This window comes from Anabrus simplex, chromosome 2 (genome assembly GCF_040414725.1).
Source record: "Anabrus simplex isolate iqAnaSimp1 chromosome 2, ASM4041472v1, whole genome shotgun sequence".
In the NCBI taxonomy this organism is placed as follows: domain Eukaryota; kingdom Metazoa; phylum Arthropoda; class Insecta; order Orthoptera; family Tettigoniidae; genus Anabrus; species Anabrus simplex.
The window spans coordinates 324,937,722-324,955,384 of NC_090266.1; the positions used below are offsets into that span (position 1 = coordinate 324,937,722).

At 39.2% G+C, this 17,663-nt stretch overlaps 1 protein-coding gene across 2 annotated transcripts in view; it reads left to right on the plus strand.

Annotated features, from left to right (window-relative positions):
• nes (lysophosphatidylcholine acyltransferase 3 protein nessy) overlaps positions 1 to 17,663 on the plus strand; it is a 478,088-nt gene that overhangs the window by 268,169 nt on the left and 192,256 nt on the right. For both annotated transcript variants that reach the window (XM_067140683.2, XM_067140682.2), the window contains one exon: positions 11,313 to 11,447. In XM_067140683.2, coding sequence (XP_066996784.2) covers positions 11,313 to 11,447 — 135 coding nt within the window. The remainder of the gene's footprint in view (positions 1 to 11,312; positions 11,448 to 17,663) is intronic.

The window sequence follows — 17,663 nt, forward strand, 5'->3', positions numbered from 1 at the left end:
ATTTTAGGTTAGGTATTACCTTCCTCCCGCTCCTTATTTGCAAGATAGAGTTTCGTTTATTACTCAGAGAAGAAAAACAAGAAAGAAGGTGATGAGCAGATTCGTAAGTATGTTATTGTCTAGCTCATGTTGAGAAGAGAATTTTTTTCTTTTTCTAAACAGTGTTTGATTCTAGTCTTGCAATGCAGTGTTCAACAACATCGAACTATAAACAGTATTATGTGTTCAAGTGTAAACTTGCAGGTACGCGATATGCATACTGTCTTTTATGTAAGATCGCGTTGTACGTTCGATAAAGCTGTACCTTAACAGAGCAGGGAAAAGGAGGTTATAACAATCGCTATCTTACGCAAGCCGTTCAGAACTGTAGTCTTGTTTTCTTTTAGAACAAAGGTATTCCTTGACATGTTCTTTTTAAATTGTCCGCTACTATGATCAAGAGCGCAGCACGGTGCTCTCAGATGGCGGATGTGGAATTTGCCGCCACCACATGTCAAAGAATAAAGATGCCAACACGATGCTCTCTTGGCAGCTTTTCAAATTGTCCGCCACCACAGAGTGCAGCGCGGCGCTCTGTAGATTAAAGATGGCGAATGTGGAATTTGTCACCACCACGTAGAGTGCGGCACTGCACTCTCTTGATTAAAGATGGCGGATGACAGCTGACGGAATTGCCCGCAAGAGTGCGGTACGGTGGTCTGTAGTTTAATGATGGCGGATGACAGCTGACGAAATTGCTCGCAAGAGTGCGGCACGGTGCTGTGTAGTTTAAAGATGGCGGATGACAGCTGACGAAATTGCTTGCAAGAGTGCAGCACGGTGCTCTGTAGTTTAAAGATGGCGGATGTCAGCTGACGCAAGAGGGCAGCACGGTGCTCTGTTGATTAAAGATGGCGGATGACAGCTGTCAAAAAAGCACGTGGCTTTGTTTCCAAACAATAGCATAAAGAATTTTTCAAATTGCCGCCACTACATTTCAAAGGTATCTAGCTAAAGAGTGCAGCACTGAGGTTTGCGATGCAACATGGCGGATGACAGCTGTGACGTAAAAATTACCCGCCACCACATTTCAAAGGTAAGTAGCTAAAGAGGGCGGCACTGTGCTCTATGGATTAAAGATGGTGGATGGCAGCTCTCAGAAAAGCACGTGGATTTGTTTATCTCGCGCTAGTGAGGTTAAGTTGGTAGCACTAAGGTTTAGGCCCGCCAAGATGGCAGCACTGCCGATGACAGGTGACGAATTTGCAGCTACTGCGATAAAGAGGGCAGCACGGTGCTCTGTAGTTTAAAGATGGCCGATGACAGCTGTCAAAAAAGCACGTGGCTGTCAAAAAACACGTGGATTTGTTTACAAATTCAAATCTCGCGCTAGTTAGGTTAAGTTGGTACTGCTGAGGTTTAGGCCTGTCAAGATGGCAGTACTGAGGTTAGCGATGCGTTGTTATCTGTCAAAAAGCACGTGACTGTCAAAAAACACGTGGATTTGTTTACCAATTCAAATCTCACGCTAGTTAGGTTAAGTTGGTACTACTGAGGTTTAGGCCCGTCAAGATAGCAGTCCTGAGGTTAGCGATGCGTTGTTGTCTGTCAAAAAGCACGTGGCTTTGTTTACAAATTCAAATTTCCCGCGGGTGGTGGAGGAGACCTCTGAGAGGCCTCTGGCTGTGGTGGTGGTGGAGGAGGCCTCTGGGAGCCGGTGGTGGTGGCCCCCGAATCCCTGTATTATACTACTGAAGATATGTAGCAAATGTGATCGTTGGCACGCTGAAGGAAGACCGGCCTGGAGATACGTTCCTCCTGACATGTGAAGTGCTAGAGAAGACAAACCATTCCACCATTCCAGTTCTCTTCGACAATTCAGTGAATCTGTTGTGGCCAAACAGGGCAAAGAGAGAGCACATTTTTCTATTTGTAACTGACGCTGCTCCGTATATGGTGAAGGCAGCCAAGGGACTAAAAATGCTATACCCAAAAATGAATGTGACATGTCTTGCACATGCCTTGCATAGGGCAGCTGAAGAATTTGGATGTAGCTACCCTGAAGTTGATAAATTAATATCGAACTGTAAGGAAGTGTTTGTCAAAGCTCCACTTCGCGTTAAGGAGAAGCACCTTCACTACCCCTACCTCCCCAGCCAGTTACAATGCGATGAGGGACTTGGCTTGATGCCGCAGTGTACTATTGCAACAACTTAGATGTCGTGGAGAAGATCGTGAAGTCTTTTGATCCTACAGAATCGTCCTCCATAAAAACCACTCAAGATTTATTTTCAAGCACTGCATTAAAAGTGGACCTGGCTTACATAAAGTCCAATTTTGATTCTTTATCTGGAGCAATCACACAACTGGAAGTTTCAGGTGGAGAACTAAGCGATGCACTGGATGTTGTAAAGTGTATTGAACAGGAATTAAATCATGCAAAACTGGGCGAGTTGGCCGTGCGTGTAGAGGCGCGCGGCTGTGAGCTTGCATCCGGGAGATAGTAGGTTCGAATCCCACTATCGGCAGCCCTGAGAATGGTTTTCCGTGTTTTCCCATTTTCACACCAGGCAAATGCTGGGGCTGTACCTTAATTAAGGCCACGGCCGATTCCTTCCAACTCCTAGGCCTTTCCTATCCCATTGTCGCCATAAGACCTATCTGTGTCGGTGCGACGTAAAGCCCCTAGCAAAAAAAAAAAAAAAAAAAATCATGCAAAAGGAACAATAGCATCTAAGGTGTGTACAAAATTAGAAAATGTACTGGAAAAAATAGCGGACTTGTGTACCTGCATGGAATAAGTTACATTCTTTGTGGAAACCCTTCATCTGCAGATTTCCGAATTTTTCTCCGAGTGATTTAACTCAATTCAAGTAAGCTCCTGTTACATCATGTGATGTCGAAAGAAGTTTTTCTCGCTACAAGACAATACTCTGCGACAACAGGAGGTGATTGTCATTCAACAATCTTAAGATGCATGTGGTCATAAATTGCAACAATTTTGATAATGGAGACTAGATCAGGTATGAAAGTTTCATTGAAATAACATATGTTTTGTGTATAAATTAAAACTGATTGAATATTGAACAGTGAAAGTAACTGTAGTGTTCATGTCTTCCACAGAGTCCGTCCTTGCGTAGGAGTATGCAGTGTAACCTTAACGAGTTCATGAAATATTCATCATTTTAGTTGATTTTGGGTTAAAGATTTCGAAGAATTAAAACTTTTTATCTCTAAATTAATTTATAATAATAATAATAATAATAATAATAATAATAATAATAATAATAATGCTATTGGCTTTACGTCCCACTAACTACTTTTACGGTTTTCGGAGACGCCGAGGTGCCGGAATTTAGTCCCACAGGAGGTCTTTTTCGTGCCAGTAAATCTACCGACACGAGGCTGTCGTATTTGAGCACCTTCAAATACCACCGGACTGAGCCAGGATCGAACCTGCCAAGTTGAGGTCAGAAGGCCAGCGCCTCAACCGTCTGAGCCACTCAGCCCGGCTTAATTAATTGCAGCCTGTGACAATCATAATAAAACTGTTTCTATGTAATTTAGATACTATTCATTAAGTCATATTTTGAATTTTATAGGTCATATTATTATGTTTTTTAGGTCATAAATGCATACATATTTCATACATTTTTAGGTCATAGAAATCTGCCCCCTAGTGATGACATTCATTGACATTGAAAAGGCATACGACAGTGTCCCCAGGACTTAAGTTTGGGAGAGTCTGGTGCAAGAAGGAATAGGACTTGTATTAATAAAAATGATCATAGCAGTGTACAAGGAATGTTGTAGTTGTGTGCAAACACAAGTTGGCAGGACAAGTTGGTTCAAAATTACTAGTCGGCTGAGACAGGGAAGTGTTCTATCACCAGTCCTGTTTACAATAGTAATGGATGACATCATGAAAACAGCAAAAGCAGCATATGGAGGAAGAGAAATGAACATGTTGTTATTTGCAGATGATATTGTGATTTGGAGAGAAGGCAACATGGAGGTTCAAGAACAGTTGGATGTCGTGAACGGGAAGATCGAAGAATGTGGATTGAAAATAAGTGTAGAAAAAAGTATAACTCTTGTTATGACTAAGGGGGTGAAGGAATGGAAAGGTCATATTAGATTTTCAGACAACCCCCTGGAAGTAGTGGAGACGTTCAAATACCTGGGGAGTGAATTAATGGAGAATACTCGTCTGGATGCTGATATTAGTAAGAGGATTCAAGCTGGAGGCTGTTTCTATCATAGTGTAAGAAACATGTTATGGGACAAAGATGTGCCAATGGAAGCAAAGGAAACTATGTACAAGATGTATTACGTACCCATAACAAGCAGAAACTTGGACAATGACAAAGAAGAATGAGAGTCTAAAAACAGGCAGCTGAAATGAAGTTCTTGAGGAGTATGATAATGCCCCCTTTATTCCCGGTCGCCTCAGCCGGAGAGCGAAAGTCCCAATCGTAGACAGTTTGCTGTTGGGCCTTGCTTGTTTTTACTTTATTTTATTTTTTTTGCTAGGGGCTTTACATCGCACCGACACAGATAGGTCTTATGGCGACGATGGGATAGGAAAGGCCTAGGAATTGGAAGGAAGCGGCCGTGGCCTTAATTAAGGTACAGCCCCAGCATTTTCCTGGTCTGAAAATGGTAAACCACAGAAAACCATCTTCAGGGCACCGATAGTGGGATTCGAACCTACTATCTCCCGGATGCAAGCTCACAGCCGCGCGGCTCTACGCGCACGGCCAACTCGCCCGGTGCTTGTTTTTAAAGGGCAGGTAAGATACAAGGACTGACGACAATAAAAATTAAAAAAACATTTAAAACAACAGGTTTGACATTTATTAAAACTATCACTCTAGAAAACACAAATTTAACAAAATTAACAAATAAATCTTGATGGATTTTGTTCAAAATTCTTCTCCACAAGTTGCCTGTTATGTTACACTATCGTTCTACACTCATATCGAAGCTTGAATTTAATTGAAATATACAATAAATATCCATTAGCCCACATCTGGCTTGAATAAAGAAAATGAAATTATGCTGGGAGAACCTCCTCTTAATAATGGTTGGATTATTAACAAATTACAAGAAAATTAAATAGCAGTACACTTTTCATGGCTTGTAAATTATCATATGCCATTCTAGGCTATCCTAGACTCTCCTAAGCTGTCGAATACTATCATATGCTATCGTGTTAGCATCTACATTCACACAAAGAAAGTTTACATTTTATGAAGATATTAATTTTAATTGTGGCGTCATTAACTTTCACAAATACTATCAGAAATATAACATTGTCATCCTTCTCGTGGATAAGTTCCATTAACATTATTACGTTTATCTACCGTGAGTTCCACTGAACTATGCCTTTGAAATATTTTAATTAAATAAAATTTACTGAAGCATGTCTATTCAAGACTTTATCACCATTAAATACATTCACAAGAATTGTTATTTCCACAAAACTCCTTCTAAACTGCTCTGAATAATATGTGACATTAATCAATTCACGTTATCTGACGCCTCAAAAAATAAAATATGAAATTAACAGTCGTTACAAATTTTGGGTTCCTCTCCCATACGGTTGAAATATTATGCACTTATTCATTTTTGGCAGGTACCTTAATATTACTTTTATGTAAATTTTAAATAAAACGTACTAAAGGTTTTAACCATCTCAAAATAAATCATCACAAACAATGCTGGAAATAACCTGGGCCCAACATGGTGAACACATGGCCAGGTCAGAACCACATTTCAATAAATCAGAGAAAATGTAATTAACTACTACACTCACTCCACAATCACACAAATGATACACAATTATTATTTACATATATTACAGTCAAATTCTGGAATTTGATTATTAAATTCTGATTTTTATTCTGTTACTCATGGAATTCTAAGATGACGGTATCGGATAAATATCACTCTCGATCCTCACAGAAATGTGATTAAATATGGGCAATCACTTATTCAGAAATAATGGAGCTCTCACAACGTTGATCATCAAGAATATCAGCGGTTCAGTATTCAGAAGAATTGTCTACTACTATCCCGCACATAAATATAGGTTAGACATTAACACCATTGAACCTGTGGTTCATGAGTCACGATAAAATTATTGTTACTTTCAAATCTTACATCATACAACACATGCTCCAAAAAATGCAGAAGACATGATTCACTAGACACATACTTCCCAAATAAACTATATAATTAATCCCTCAGGATTCTGCCGTATTCCAGGCTCATATTCCACTTAATAGAGCACATGTCAAACATTACACAATAAGAACAAGTAACATTTATAACTCATGACCATTAACCTTTAGTTTAACCCGGTCTACAAATTTTTTTATTATTATTATTATTATTATTATTATTATTATTATTTATTAGATAAAGAATTCAAAATGTACAACACCAGAAACTTTTATCGGGCCTTCAAAGAGGAACTCTTGGGTTATAAATCACAATGTCTTCACTTTAAGAATACGGACGGGGAGTTGGTCACCTGTAACCGCCGGATCGTGGAACTATTGGCAAACTACTTTGAGCAGCTGCTCAATTGCGAAGAGCCCACAGAAAGATTACCTGTTGAAGATCCTCCAGAGATACACCTCCCATCTAACCCACCATCAATGCAGCAAGTTGCTAATGCCATCGGACATCTTAAGAACTGCAAGGCACCCGGGGAAGATGGCATCATTGCGGAAGCTCTAAAAGCAGGTGGAAATACGATCACAGAGGCCATACACCAGATCTTGATCGACTGCTGGGAGACTGGCAGGATCCCTGATGACTGGAAATCAGCTATCATACACCCTTTACATAAAAAAGGTGACCACAGTGATGTCAACAACTACCGAGGGATATCTCTGCTGTCAGTAGCATTCAAAGTGCTGTCAAGGATTTTACTGGACAATGTAGAAAGCCAATGTGATCGAACGATTGGTGAATATCAAGGAGGATTTCGGCGGGGACGGTCTTGTACCGAGCAGATCTTCAACCTAAAAACCATTCTCCAACTAAAACAAGTAAGGAGTATGAACATCGCTGTGGTTTTCGTCGACTTTAAAAAAGCTTATGATTCCATCGACCGCCAGACACTCTTCTCCGTACTTCAAGAACGAGGTGTTGATTACAACACACGCACCCTCATCCAACAGACTCTTACGGATACAGCATCTAAGGTGAAGTTCAGGGAAGAACTATCTCAGAGTTTCAAGATAAAAACTGGAGTACGACAGGGTGATGGCCTCTCACCCATTCTGTTTAATCTAGTGCTTGATAAAGTCATCAAGAACTGGGAATGTACACTGAGGAATCTAGAAATCAAACCAGTTGCCATAGGAGCCGGGACCCGAAAGATTGAGATTAGGTGCCTAGCATTCGCAGATGACATTGCAATCCTAACCAACAAATCTAAGGATGCTGTCATTGCTATCGAAGCCCTGCACGAGATAGCGGTGGAGGCAGGATTACACATATCGTACGACAAAACTAAGTACTTTGAGACTTGGCATCCTGGAAACCCCCCTTTGACGACCATACATGGAACGATTGGGAAAGTCAATCACTTCCGCTATCTTGGTGAATGGGTCCACCCCAGTGGTAGAGACGGTACATCCATCCTAGAAAGGTGTAACAAACTCAGTGCAGCGTACCAACTATCCCACAACCATTATAATAAGAGGTGCATTTCGAAAAATGCTAAGATCTGTCATTACAAAACTGTTGTCAGACCACAGTTTTTGTACGCCTCAGAGACCCTCCTGATGAACAAAAAAGGCACCATGGATGATCTAGAGAAAGCCGAAAGACGTATCCTCAGGAAAATTCATGGACCGAGATTGCTCCCAGAAGGAACCTACAGACTTAAATCGAACTCTGAGCTGTATCGACAGTTAGAATCAGCCAAAACCAGCATGCGACGTAGGAGGCTTAAGTTCTACGGACACCTACAACGAATGGACAGCAACAGGCTTACCAAGAAGATCTTTTCTTTGGTTAAAAGCTACAAGACTGGAAGCTTGTGGCTTAATGAAGTACAGAAGGACTTGGATTCGGCTGGGATTTCAGACATTGATATAGAAGATCGTTCCAAATTTTGTGCTATGGTACAGTGTTGGACCCCACCACCTAGAGTTCCTAGAAATCGGAAGCCCCTTTCACAGGAGAGAAAGGAGAAGTTATCAGCAGGGCTCAAGAGATATTGGGAACAAAGAAGAGCATCGAGGAAGAACTAGTCATCAGCGCTCCTTAGTGGGCTTAAATCAATAATAATAATAATAATAATAATAATAATAATAATAATAATAATAATAATATATTTAATATTATATTATTATAATAATAATAATAATAATAATAATAATAATATATTTAATATTATATTATTATTATTATTATTATTATATTATATATTATTATTATTATTATTATTATTATTATTATTATTATTATTGCTGGATATCAATTTTTTAAAAAAATCTGAATTCGACACTGAATCTGATGACACTAACTTGCATAAAATCCAATGAAAATAAGTGAGATGAAATTTACTCTGAAGTTCAACATGTTAAATGTGATGTAATTTTGTCCCATCAGAGTTCAAACATTTGAAAATACTCTCAAAAAACAATCATCTTTATCGGTGAGGTCTATGATTTTTAAATACTCTAAGCTGTCGGAGGGACATTCAGAATCATATTAGAAGACACACACAGTCTAACTACACTAATAGAGTCCAACAAATTATATACTCACAACGTAACAACACTACCATTACCTATAGGAAAGAAGAATGGAAATATTGTCAAAATTTTCTAATCTAATAGAAATACTACCATTAATGAATAATTAAGTATTATTTCTACAAAGATGAACAGAAAAATCATTATAAAATGGTACTTAAATTTCTGATAAAAGTGGATCTCTCCGTCGGTGACTGAATCTGCTCACATGGTGATCTGCTTACATGGCAATCTGCTTCCAGTCGCTATCTCCCCATGTTAGATGATGCCTACATCTTAGTTCTTCATGTTGGCAGCAAAGTTGATATCTATAATCCTGTAGATTGCTCCTTCGGATGATGGGTGAAACATCCTGGCGAAGGTTATTGAACACGTAGAGGTCCTCTTCTCTCTTGACTGGATAAGAGCTGAAACTGACACAAAAACTTTAGACTGTGTTCTCACACACAACCACTTGGAAAATATCGAAGAACAGTACGTAACTTAGTTCTCAAAAATCTGCTTCACTCAACGACTACCAGAAGATAAGAGATCAGAGAGCGTTTATTCCCACAACACAAGTATTTAAGCACTACACCGGGTGGGTGTGTCTCTATGTCATCTCGTAGGTGGACATCGTACTTTTACCTGATAGGTTCTCATAATTCTAGATATTACTCTCTCCAGAATATTCCACACGCACTGCTAATTAGAGCGACCTTGAAAGTTTCCCAGTAGGTCACATGACTCAGCTGTCCGGTCGATAGAGAAATCAATACTGTGCTCCCTGCCTGTCCAAACCGGTTCTCTATAAGAAGACACGGCTCTGTTGGAATAAACTTGTAATATATCACCCTCAATGAAAGAATGATAACATCCCATTTCCACATACAATAAAAGGTTCATTGTAGGCCAAATAAGAAGGGGACAATACAAAAGAATAGAAGAGACAAAATAAGGAATGAGAAAATCCAGGAAGAAATTGGAGTGGAAAAAATGAATGATAGAATACAGAAGATCCAATTAAGATGGTTTGGGCATATAAAGCAAATGAGTGATGAAAGAATACCAAAAAAGGTGATGGAAATGCAAATGCAAGGAAGAAGAGGCCACAGAAGACCACGATTGAGATGGAAGGACAGAATCCAATGCAATATTAGAGAAAGAAACCTGGACTGGGACACAGTGTTGGAGGAGGAGTGGTGGAAAGACCGAAGAAAGTGGAGAGGAACCATATTTGCCTCTACCTGGCTACAGCTGGATAATGGGAAATGATGATGATGATGATTCTCTGCTACTCTTCCCATACCTTGATGAGGACATGGTTGCAATTCGTATTGCACAGAGATTTTGCCCAGTTTTTTGGCTGGATATCCTTTCTGACTCCAACCCTATAAGTTTATTTTTGTGCTTGTGTTTTAACGTTGCACTAACTCAGTTAAGTTTTCATGATGATGGAATATTAGAGGGCTAGGACTGAAAAGAAAGTGGCCATGTAGTTAACGTACATCCCAAGAATTTGCCTTGTGTGAAAATGGGAAAACACGGAAAAACATCTTGAGGCCAGCTGATGGTGTTGTTTGAACCCACAGTTCCCTGAATGCAAGCTAACAGCTATGCTGGCCTGTACTGTGCAGCTAGCTCGCTTGATCCTGTGTGGTGTAATGTCATGTCAGGACAACATTAAAAGTGTGTCGTGTATCCGTTTCTCCTGTATCTATTATCTACGGCAAAATGAAAGATTACATCATATAAACTTCATTCTGTAGTGATGGTTTCAATTATACAATATAAATATTTGATGGAATCAACGTTGTTGTGGGTTATTTGAAGTGTTCATCTTAGCTCAGTAACCATGTATAATGCACATTGCCCTTGCTATCGCTCTCCAAGATTGAACAATAATATTATTTACCAACTTCACATTGAATTCCTACTTGACTTGTGGTAATTTCATTTATAGTTATGTGCTATTGTTTTTGCTTTCAGCCAATTTGCGTTTTTTATTGAAATGTATCAAACTAGTATATTTGTTTATCTCCCATCATGTATCACTAATTTTCATACTGTCACTCTTATACCTCTTCTGAAACCTGCGATTCATTTCTATATTTAACAGTTTCCTTTTCAAGTCACTTGTTAGTCCGTAATTTTCTTCAAAGAAATGTCAAAACCACACAGCAGAATGCTGACTGGTTTGTATTCTTTACAGTTTATCTGTTTATTGAAGTGTTAGTTTGAACCTGAGACTTGTCTTTGTTTGGGAATATGTGGAAACTGTTCTGAAGAAAACATAATATTAAGATGTGTTCATCGGCACTGGAAATGATTTCTTGTCATTAAACCTACTACGTAATTTTATAGGAAGGAGCTTTTATGTTAAAATCACTTCCTTAATTGGTATTTTTTATTTTCACAGTTAAAAAGTACATGTTATTGATGTATGTAATCGTCTCTATTTGTAATGACTTGATAAGATAATATCTGTAAAATTGTTTATAATTTTGATACTCAATAAGAAAAGAAGCTGACTTGAGTGTACAGTACGAATAACCAGTGTGTTATTCTTTCCAGCTTAATGAATCTGGATTGCCGTCATGCTTGTATGCAGCATTGAAGCGTGGAAGTCTTGGATTTGTCTATCTTGGGATTTACCAGCTAGGCACATCATTCCTTCCAGATAGTTACCTCTTGTCACAAACATATGATGTAAGTATTTGTCCAAAAATCAATTTGCAGTGTGTTTACTTTTAGAAATTTTTTTTGTTATAGGAATTTGTTTGATCATAGCTCCCTCTGTGGATCTGTGGTAGAATGTCGTCTCTGCATCTCAAGATTGAGGGTTCAAACCTGGCAGAGGGATTCCGATTTTTGAAGGATGGAAAAAAGTTCATTCGATACTCCATGTCATACAATATCAGCATGTAAAAGATCTCTATTGACACATTTGGTATTTACGTGACAAAATTAATTAAATCTCAGTCAAAGATGTTTCAAATTTAGGCATCAAATTAAAATTCCTGCACACGGTTGCTAAGGCCATATGATTATTATTTATTTGTTGATCATGCTGATACGTTATCAGGGTTGCATCACTTAATTGACAAACATCTTAACTAGAGTCATAATGCATAGAGGCAAGATTTTTTGGTGTAATTTTTTGAAAAATTTCTGTTTAAAAATGATAAATTTGGTGTTATTGGTGTTGTTAAATAATGGAGATAACATCTTATTTGTATATAAGTGTAATCTGCATTGGTAACCTATATATTAGGTGGATTTTTCAAGTTTACTCTAGTAATTTCAAAACAAACAGAAAAATAATGAAAATCATCACATTTGCTATTTAAACTAAATGTAGTTGTAAAGAATCACAAAACATTCATATTACTAAACAGTATGGATCAGAGACTGAATATCAGGATAATTTAGGTTTTGATAGAATACCAGACTACAAAATATCGGTACCCTTATATCGCTGTAATTGTGGAAACCATTATCATTATAGGTAAAATACGTCCAATACTGGCATTTTCCACAAACCTGCTACGCTGGCGTAGCAGGGACAGAGGTGATACTCCCATGTGGCGCGTCCCTGGTGGCGGATAGTTGGTCCTATCTGGCTTGCCGGCGGACTTGAGCGAAATACAATAGCTCTCGTACCCATGGTATCCCCTGCCTGTCGTAAGATGCGACTAAAAGGGAGGACCAAGGGATGATTGAATTAGAACCATGAGACTACGTGTAATTAGTAGCATCACACGAGAAACACCATGGGCCGAGTTTACTTGCGAGTAGTATCACTATGTTAGATACACAATAGGTTTGTGATTAGTAGCAACAGAGTGTGAATTTGTATGGGTTTTACTGTACCCGAGATTAGTACCACTATATGCGGAACACCATGGGCTCACATTGCCTGTGATTAGTATCACTATATGAGCGACACCATGGGTTTGTGTTGCTTGTGATTAGTACCCACTATGTGAGGAACACCATGGGATAGAACGAGTCCCTGTGATTAGTTGTAGTATTGGAACTAAGGCTATGGATTTATGAACTGTAGGCATCACAGATTAATGATTTGATTTTGTTCCTAGGCAGCCTGCTTCTCCCATCTACTGTCACTGGAATTTTCCTTCCATTTCCTGTATAAATTATTTCCCTTTCAGATACCCAATATTATCTCTTTAAGTGATACATAGCGATTTTCGCTCATTAGAGATGGAAAGTTTCGGCACCATATGATCAACCCATTCCAAATATACTTTCTCCAATTTTACCAGATCTTATTGATGTTTATATCACCGATGAAGGACATGAGGGGAACAGAAAGATTTTTGATAGAAGAGCAGAAAGGTCGTTCCAGTTGGTGTGGGAAAAATGATATATTGCTCTGGAGTGGAGTCTTGGGGAGGGTTTTCTGTAGGTCAGAGTTATAATTTAGCTTGGTGATCACAAAATCCAGCTATTACGTCCAGGGACTGGGAGTTCATGAGGAACAGGTCTAGCGTGGAACAGGAATTTTGAGTAATATGAGCCGCTTCAAACACAAGCTGATGGAGGAAAATATCATAGAAGGTGGAGAGAAAACTATTGGCAAGAGGATTGTTTGACACTGAAGCGCCATTTCTAGACAAAATAATTTCGAGACCGAAGTCACCAGCAATATAAATTGCATCGTAATTATGCTGTACTAGATGCATACCATCCAGAGAGGAGAGCAAGGCATCATTCATCTTTGCGAGGACTTCAGAGCATGATGCACTAATCCAATAAGGAATTTATTACTATCACATGTAATTTTTACCAATATGGCTTCAGCAGTCATCTCCAACCCTGGTTGTCTTTTTCAATTACACTCTGGTTTTGCAGCAATAACGACTCCGCCTCCTGTGATTAGGATCCTGTCCTCGTGGAACAGGACTTTTTTTTTTTTTTTTTGGTAATTGGCTTTACTTCACACCGACACAGATAGGTCTTATGGCGATGATGGGTTAGGAAAGGGATAAGAGTGGGAAGGAAATAGCCGTGGCTTTAATTAAGCCACAGCCCCCAGCATTTGCCTGTTGTAAAAATGGGAAAACCACGGAAAACCATCTTCAGGGCTGCCGACAGTAGGGTTCGAACCCACTATCTCCCGAATGCAAACTCACAGCTGCGCACCCCTAACCACATGGCCAACTTGCTCGGTACAAAAGAATCTCACAAATGTGAAGTTCTTGAAGCTTCCACCTAATCAATACTATATTTATCTACTATTATTGTACAGGACCGGTTTTTACCCCTTTGAAGGTCATCCTCAGCTAGTTAACATATAATTAAAACATTACTAAATACAATGAAGAATGTCACATTGTATAAATAGAAGCATTATCAATTTACAATTTCTTCTTCCTTACTTAAAAAATCGTCATGTTAAATGATATGAGAATTAAGACTTAAATTCTACTATTCTCTGCATGAATGATATGTGTTTAAAATATAATGTTCTTGGATTTAAAATGTTCACTGTTCTACACTAAAACTTATAGGCCTAGTTTCTTCAACTCTGTGTTAAATTTTACTTAACAAATGTTAACTAACAATTGTTAACAAGTGTTAAATTAATAACACTGTTTAAAAGTACCCTGTTTTACGAACACATTTCCAACATTTGTTACAAAACAATTGTTAAAGACAAATTAACACATTTCCGTAAGATTTCTGAACGCGTTTGGCAGTGAGCGTCTTTTGTTTCCTTACATATAGTGCTCCTAGTGGTGTGTTGAAATAGTATTTTGTTACACAGACACGTGGTTGACATTATTATAGGTTATGGTTAGCGAAGACCGCTAAGACATAAACATGTCAAGTAAAAGGCAACAAAAGCGTTATTATGATGAATGCGAGACAAATATTGTTATAGTTTTAATTTAAAATTATGAGAGTGAAATGAAATAACGGACTGTTGTATCACAACATTCGATATAGCCTATTCTTCTAGGAGTGCAATCTAAGGCTCCTACATCACCAGGAAAATATGATAATTGATATGTTTTGAATGATTTTCGGGCATTCTTTTATTGCAGAGAAAATAATCTAATGCCTTGTTAATGCTGCAATGGCAGCAGAAATTCTTTGCAGGATTCTACACACTCTTTTCTTGCACTCTTGAACATAGTCGCCTACAATTACATGAAAGTGTCTCAAGCATAATATCTAACATGTAGAGGCCAGACCCTGCGGTCAACTGATTTCACCGAGCTTCAATGTACCTATAGGGAGACACTCAACAGTAACTCGTGGATAAGGGTTTAAGTCAATACGCTTTCGTTTTCGAAAAAAAAATTAGTTCAGATGTCATTACACAGAATCTGCTTCGGACAAAGTGGAGGTGATAAAACACTAAAAGGCGAACAAATTTTACTTAATCATGTCAGGTCCACAACCTGATAACTTCTGAAAAATTGATGAATCCCAAATTCCAATGCAAGGCATACAGTAGAACCTCGATAATTCAAAATCGGTTAATTAAAAATCTCACCTAATTCGAAGTAGCTCTCGTTCCCGGAAACATGAGGTACGGTTTTGCATGTTATTTAAATAGTGTACATATCTTGGGTATTCAGCCCGAAGGCTGGTTTGATCCTCTGCAGCTCCGCCAACAGCTGTCATAAATAGAAGAGGCGTACTAGGGAAATGAGGAGTGAGGTAGTTTCCCGTTGCTTTCCTCACCGAGCCAGCAGTTGCTATTACGTATCAGTCTGCCAAGCCCTCTGAAATGCATGCACCAACCGACCCTATGACCGATAGTTTCACACCATTCATAACAGGGGCTGGCTGCATAAGGAATGGTATTACTAGCATCACTCATACCTCAGTCACTTTCATATTGTCAAAGCCAAGGATGAGACTGAGACAGGTCAATGAAAGTAACAAATTTGATATAGCCCATACCAGAAGACATAGTGCACTGTAAACACTACATCTCGCCAGCAAAGGCATATTTAAATCGTTTAATTCGAAATACGGATAATTCGTAATTCAAAGAACAATGTCGGTCCGTCACCGAAATTCAGACTTTTAATTCAAAACTGCCTTTACATTTTGAGAAAAAAAGTATTTTACAGAGTACTTTAATTTCAAAATTTCTCCGTGTCATGAAGGAACGCGTCTTTCGGAACGTGAAGGGTTACTTTGCACACTTTCACCTACTTCGGCGTGTCTACAGTGTGATTCATATCTGCTGTGTTCAAGCGGAATCGTAATTATTTTGTATTCGGCATTGCAAGGAACACCACAATATCACGTAGCAGGCAGTGTGCAGAGAGGTAGAATCCGCGAACACTGGCGGTGCCGATAGTTGGCGAGAAAGCGTGGCTTATAGCGTATAATCAATTCTTATGCACCAAACAATGTTGTCAGTGCCAATGAAACTGCATTTTTTTTTTTTTTTAATGCCTAGGCCAAAATGGACTTATGGTTTTAAAGGAGAGAATTGCCCGCCGGGAAATGTACTGTGTTGCTATGCAGTGCACATGGAAGCGAGAGACTTTCTCCTGTCAGGAAAGATCAAAAATGTTTTAAGGGCGTCGGGCACTTTCCATGCCAGTACAAGGCATCTAAAAATGCAGACAGTACAGTAATCCAAAAGATAAGGGATTTGCACAGGGGAGCCAGCATAATTTTTCCTCGTGTTTTTCTTCCTTTAGTTGCGTGAGGTTATGTTTGTCATTGTTTTATACAAGTGCATTATTTGAATAATATAAATGCACCCTGTTGGATAAATTTTTGAAATAGTGTTTTCCATGGCATTTGAAAAGTTTAAATTGTGAATCAAGGTGATTAGATGCATTAATGGGTCTTAGAAGTGCCATGGCGGGAAATCGTACAAGTATAGTCACTGTAATGTTGTAATGTGGACGGAAGCAAGAGACTTTCTTCCCTTGTCATAGGAAAGTTCGATAAGCCGTGATGTTTTAAGGACAGCGGGTACTTTCCGTGCAAGCACAAGGCATCTAAAATGCATGCAGTACAGTAATCCAATGAATAATGCACTTGCACAAGGGGGCCAAGTATACATTTCTCCTCATCTTTGAATCATGTTTTCTTCCTTTTGATTTCATTGCCTGAGTTTATGTTTGCTGGTGAGTTATCCGAGTGCATTATTTGAGTACTGTAAATGCACCTTGTTGGATGTATTTTGGAAATAGTTTTCTTGTTTTTCTCTTAAAAGTGAATATATATATTGTACCGGTTACGACCTGTACATGAGTATTTTTTGAGTATAAATGACATTTAATTATCACGCGTAATGTTCTGAGCATGCCTGGTTTGTTTACCGTCAGCGGGGCAAGCAAGTGAGTGAAGGACAACTGTGAGCTGTGACGTAGCCCCAGGGGCTAGGTAGACCGCTCGCCCGTCACACCACGTGTTCCCAGCCTGGACTCGTATATTCTAGATTCCACGTCACATCTTCCAGAATGTTCGACGGGGAAAATTTTGTAACTCCTGTAATAATTATGCTAGTGGCTTGAGCGATATGTCATCTTGTTTGGGATCACCTGAACGTCGCAATACTCGAGTTTCAAGTAAATCCATCGAGGGATTCAGGAGATATTAAGTCAAGCCGTATTGTGATGTAGACGTGCCGGATCGAATAAAAGGAGGGCCCACTGTAGCCTGTTCACTACGGCAGCTTATTCCTCCTCTCATACACCTGTCACTTTTGTCACGACCTGTCATCCATCGCCAATTACGACCTCCTTCCTACCCACTTCTACACTTCCTACGACAGTTAATTCCTTTCCACTCCCTGAAACCCCTCGGCATCCACCGCCGCAATGCCACTGTCGCCTCCATCATCGCATCCAGAAAACGCCGCAACAGTAGCAACGTCATCACCGTCCACGCAGCTCCCCATGTCGTCCCACGGTCTGCCCA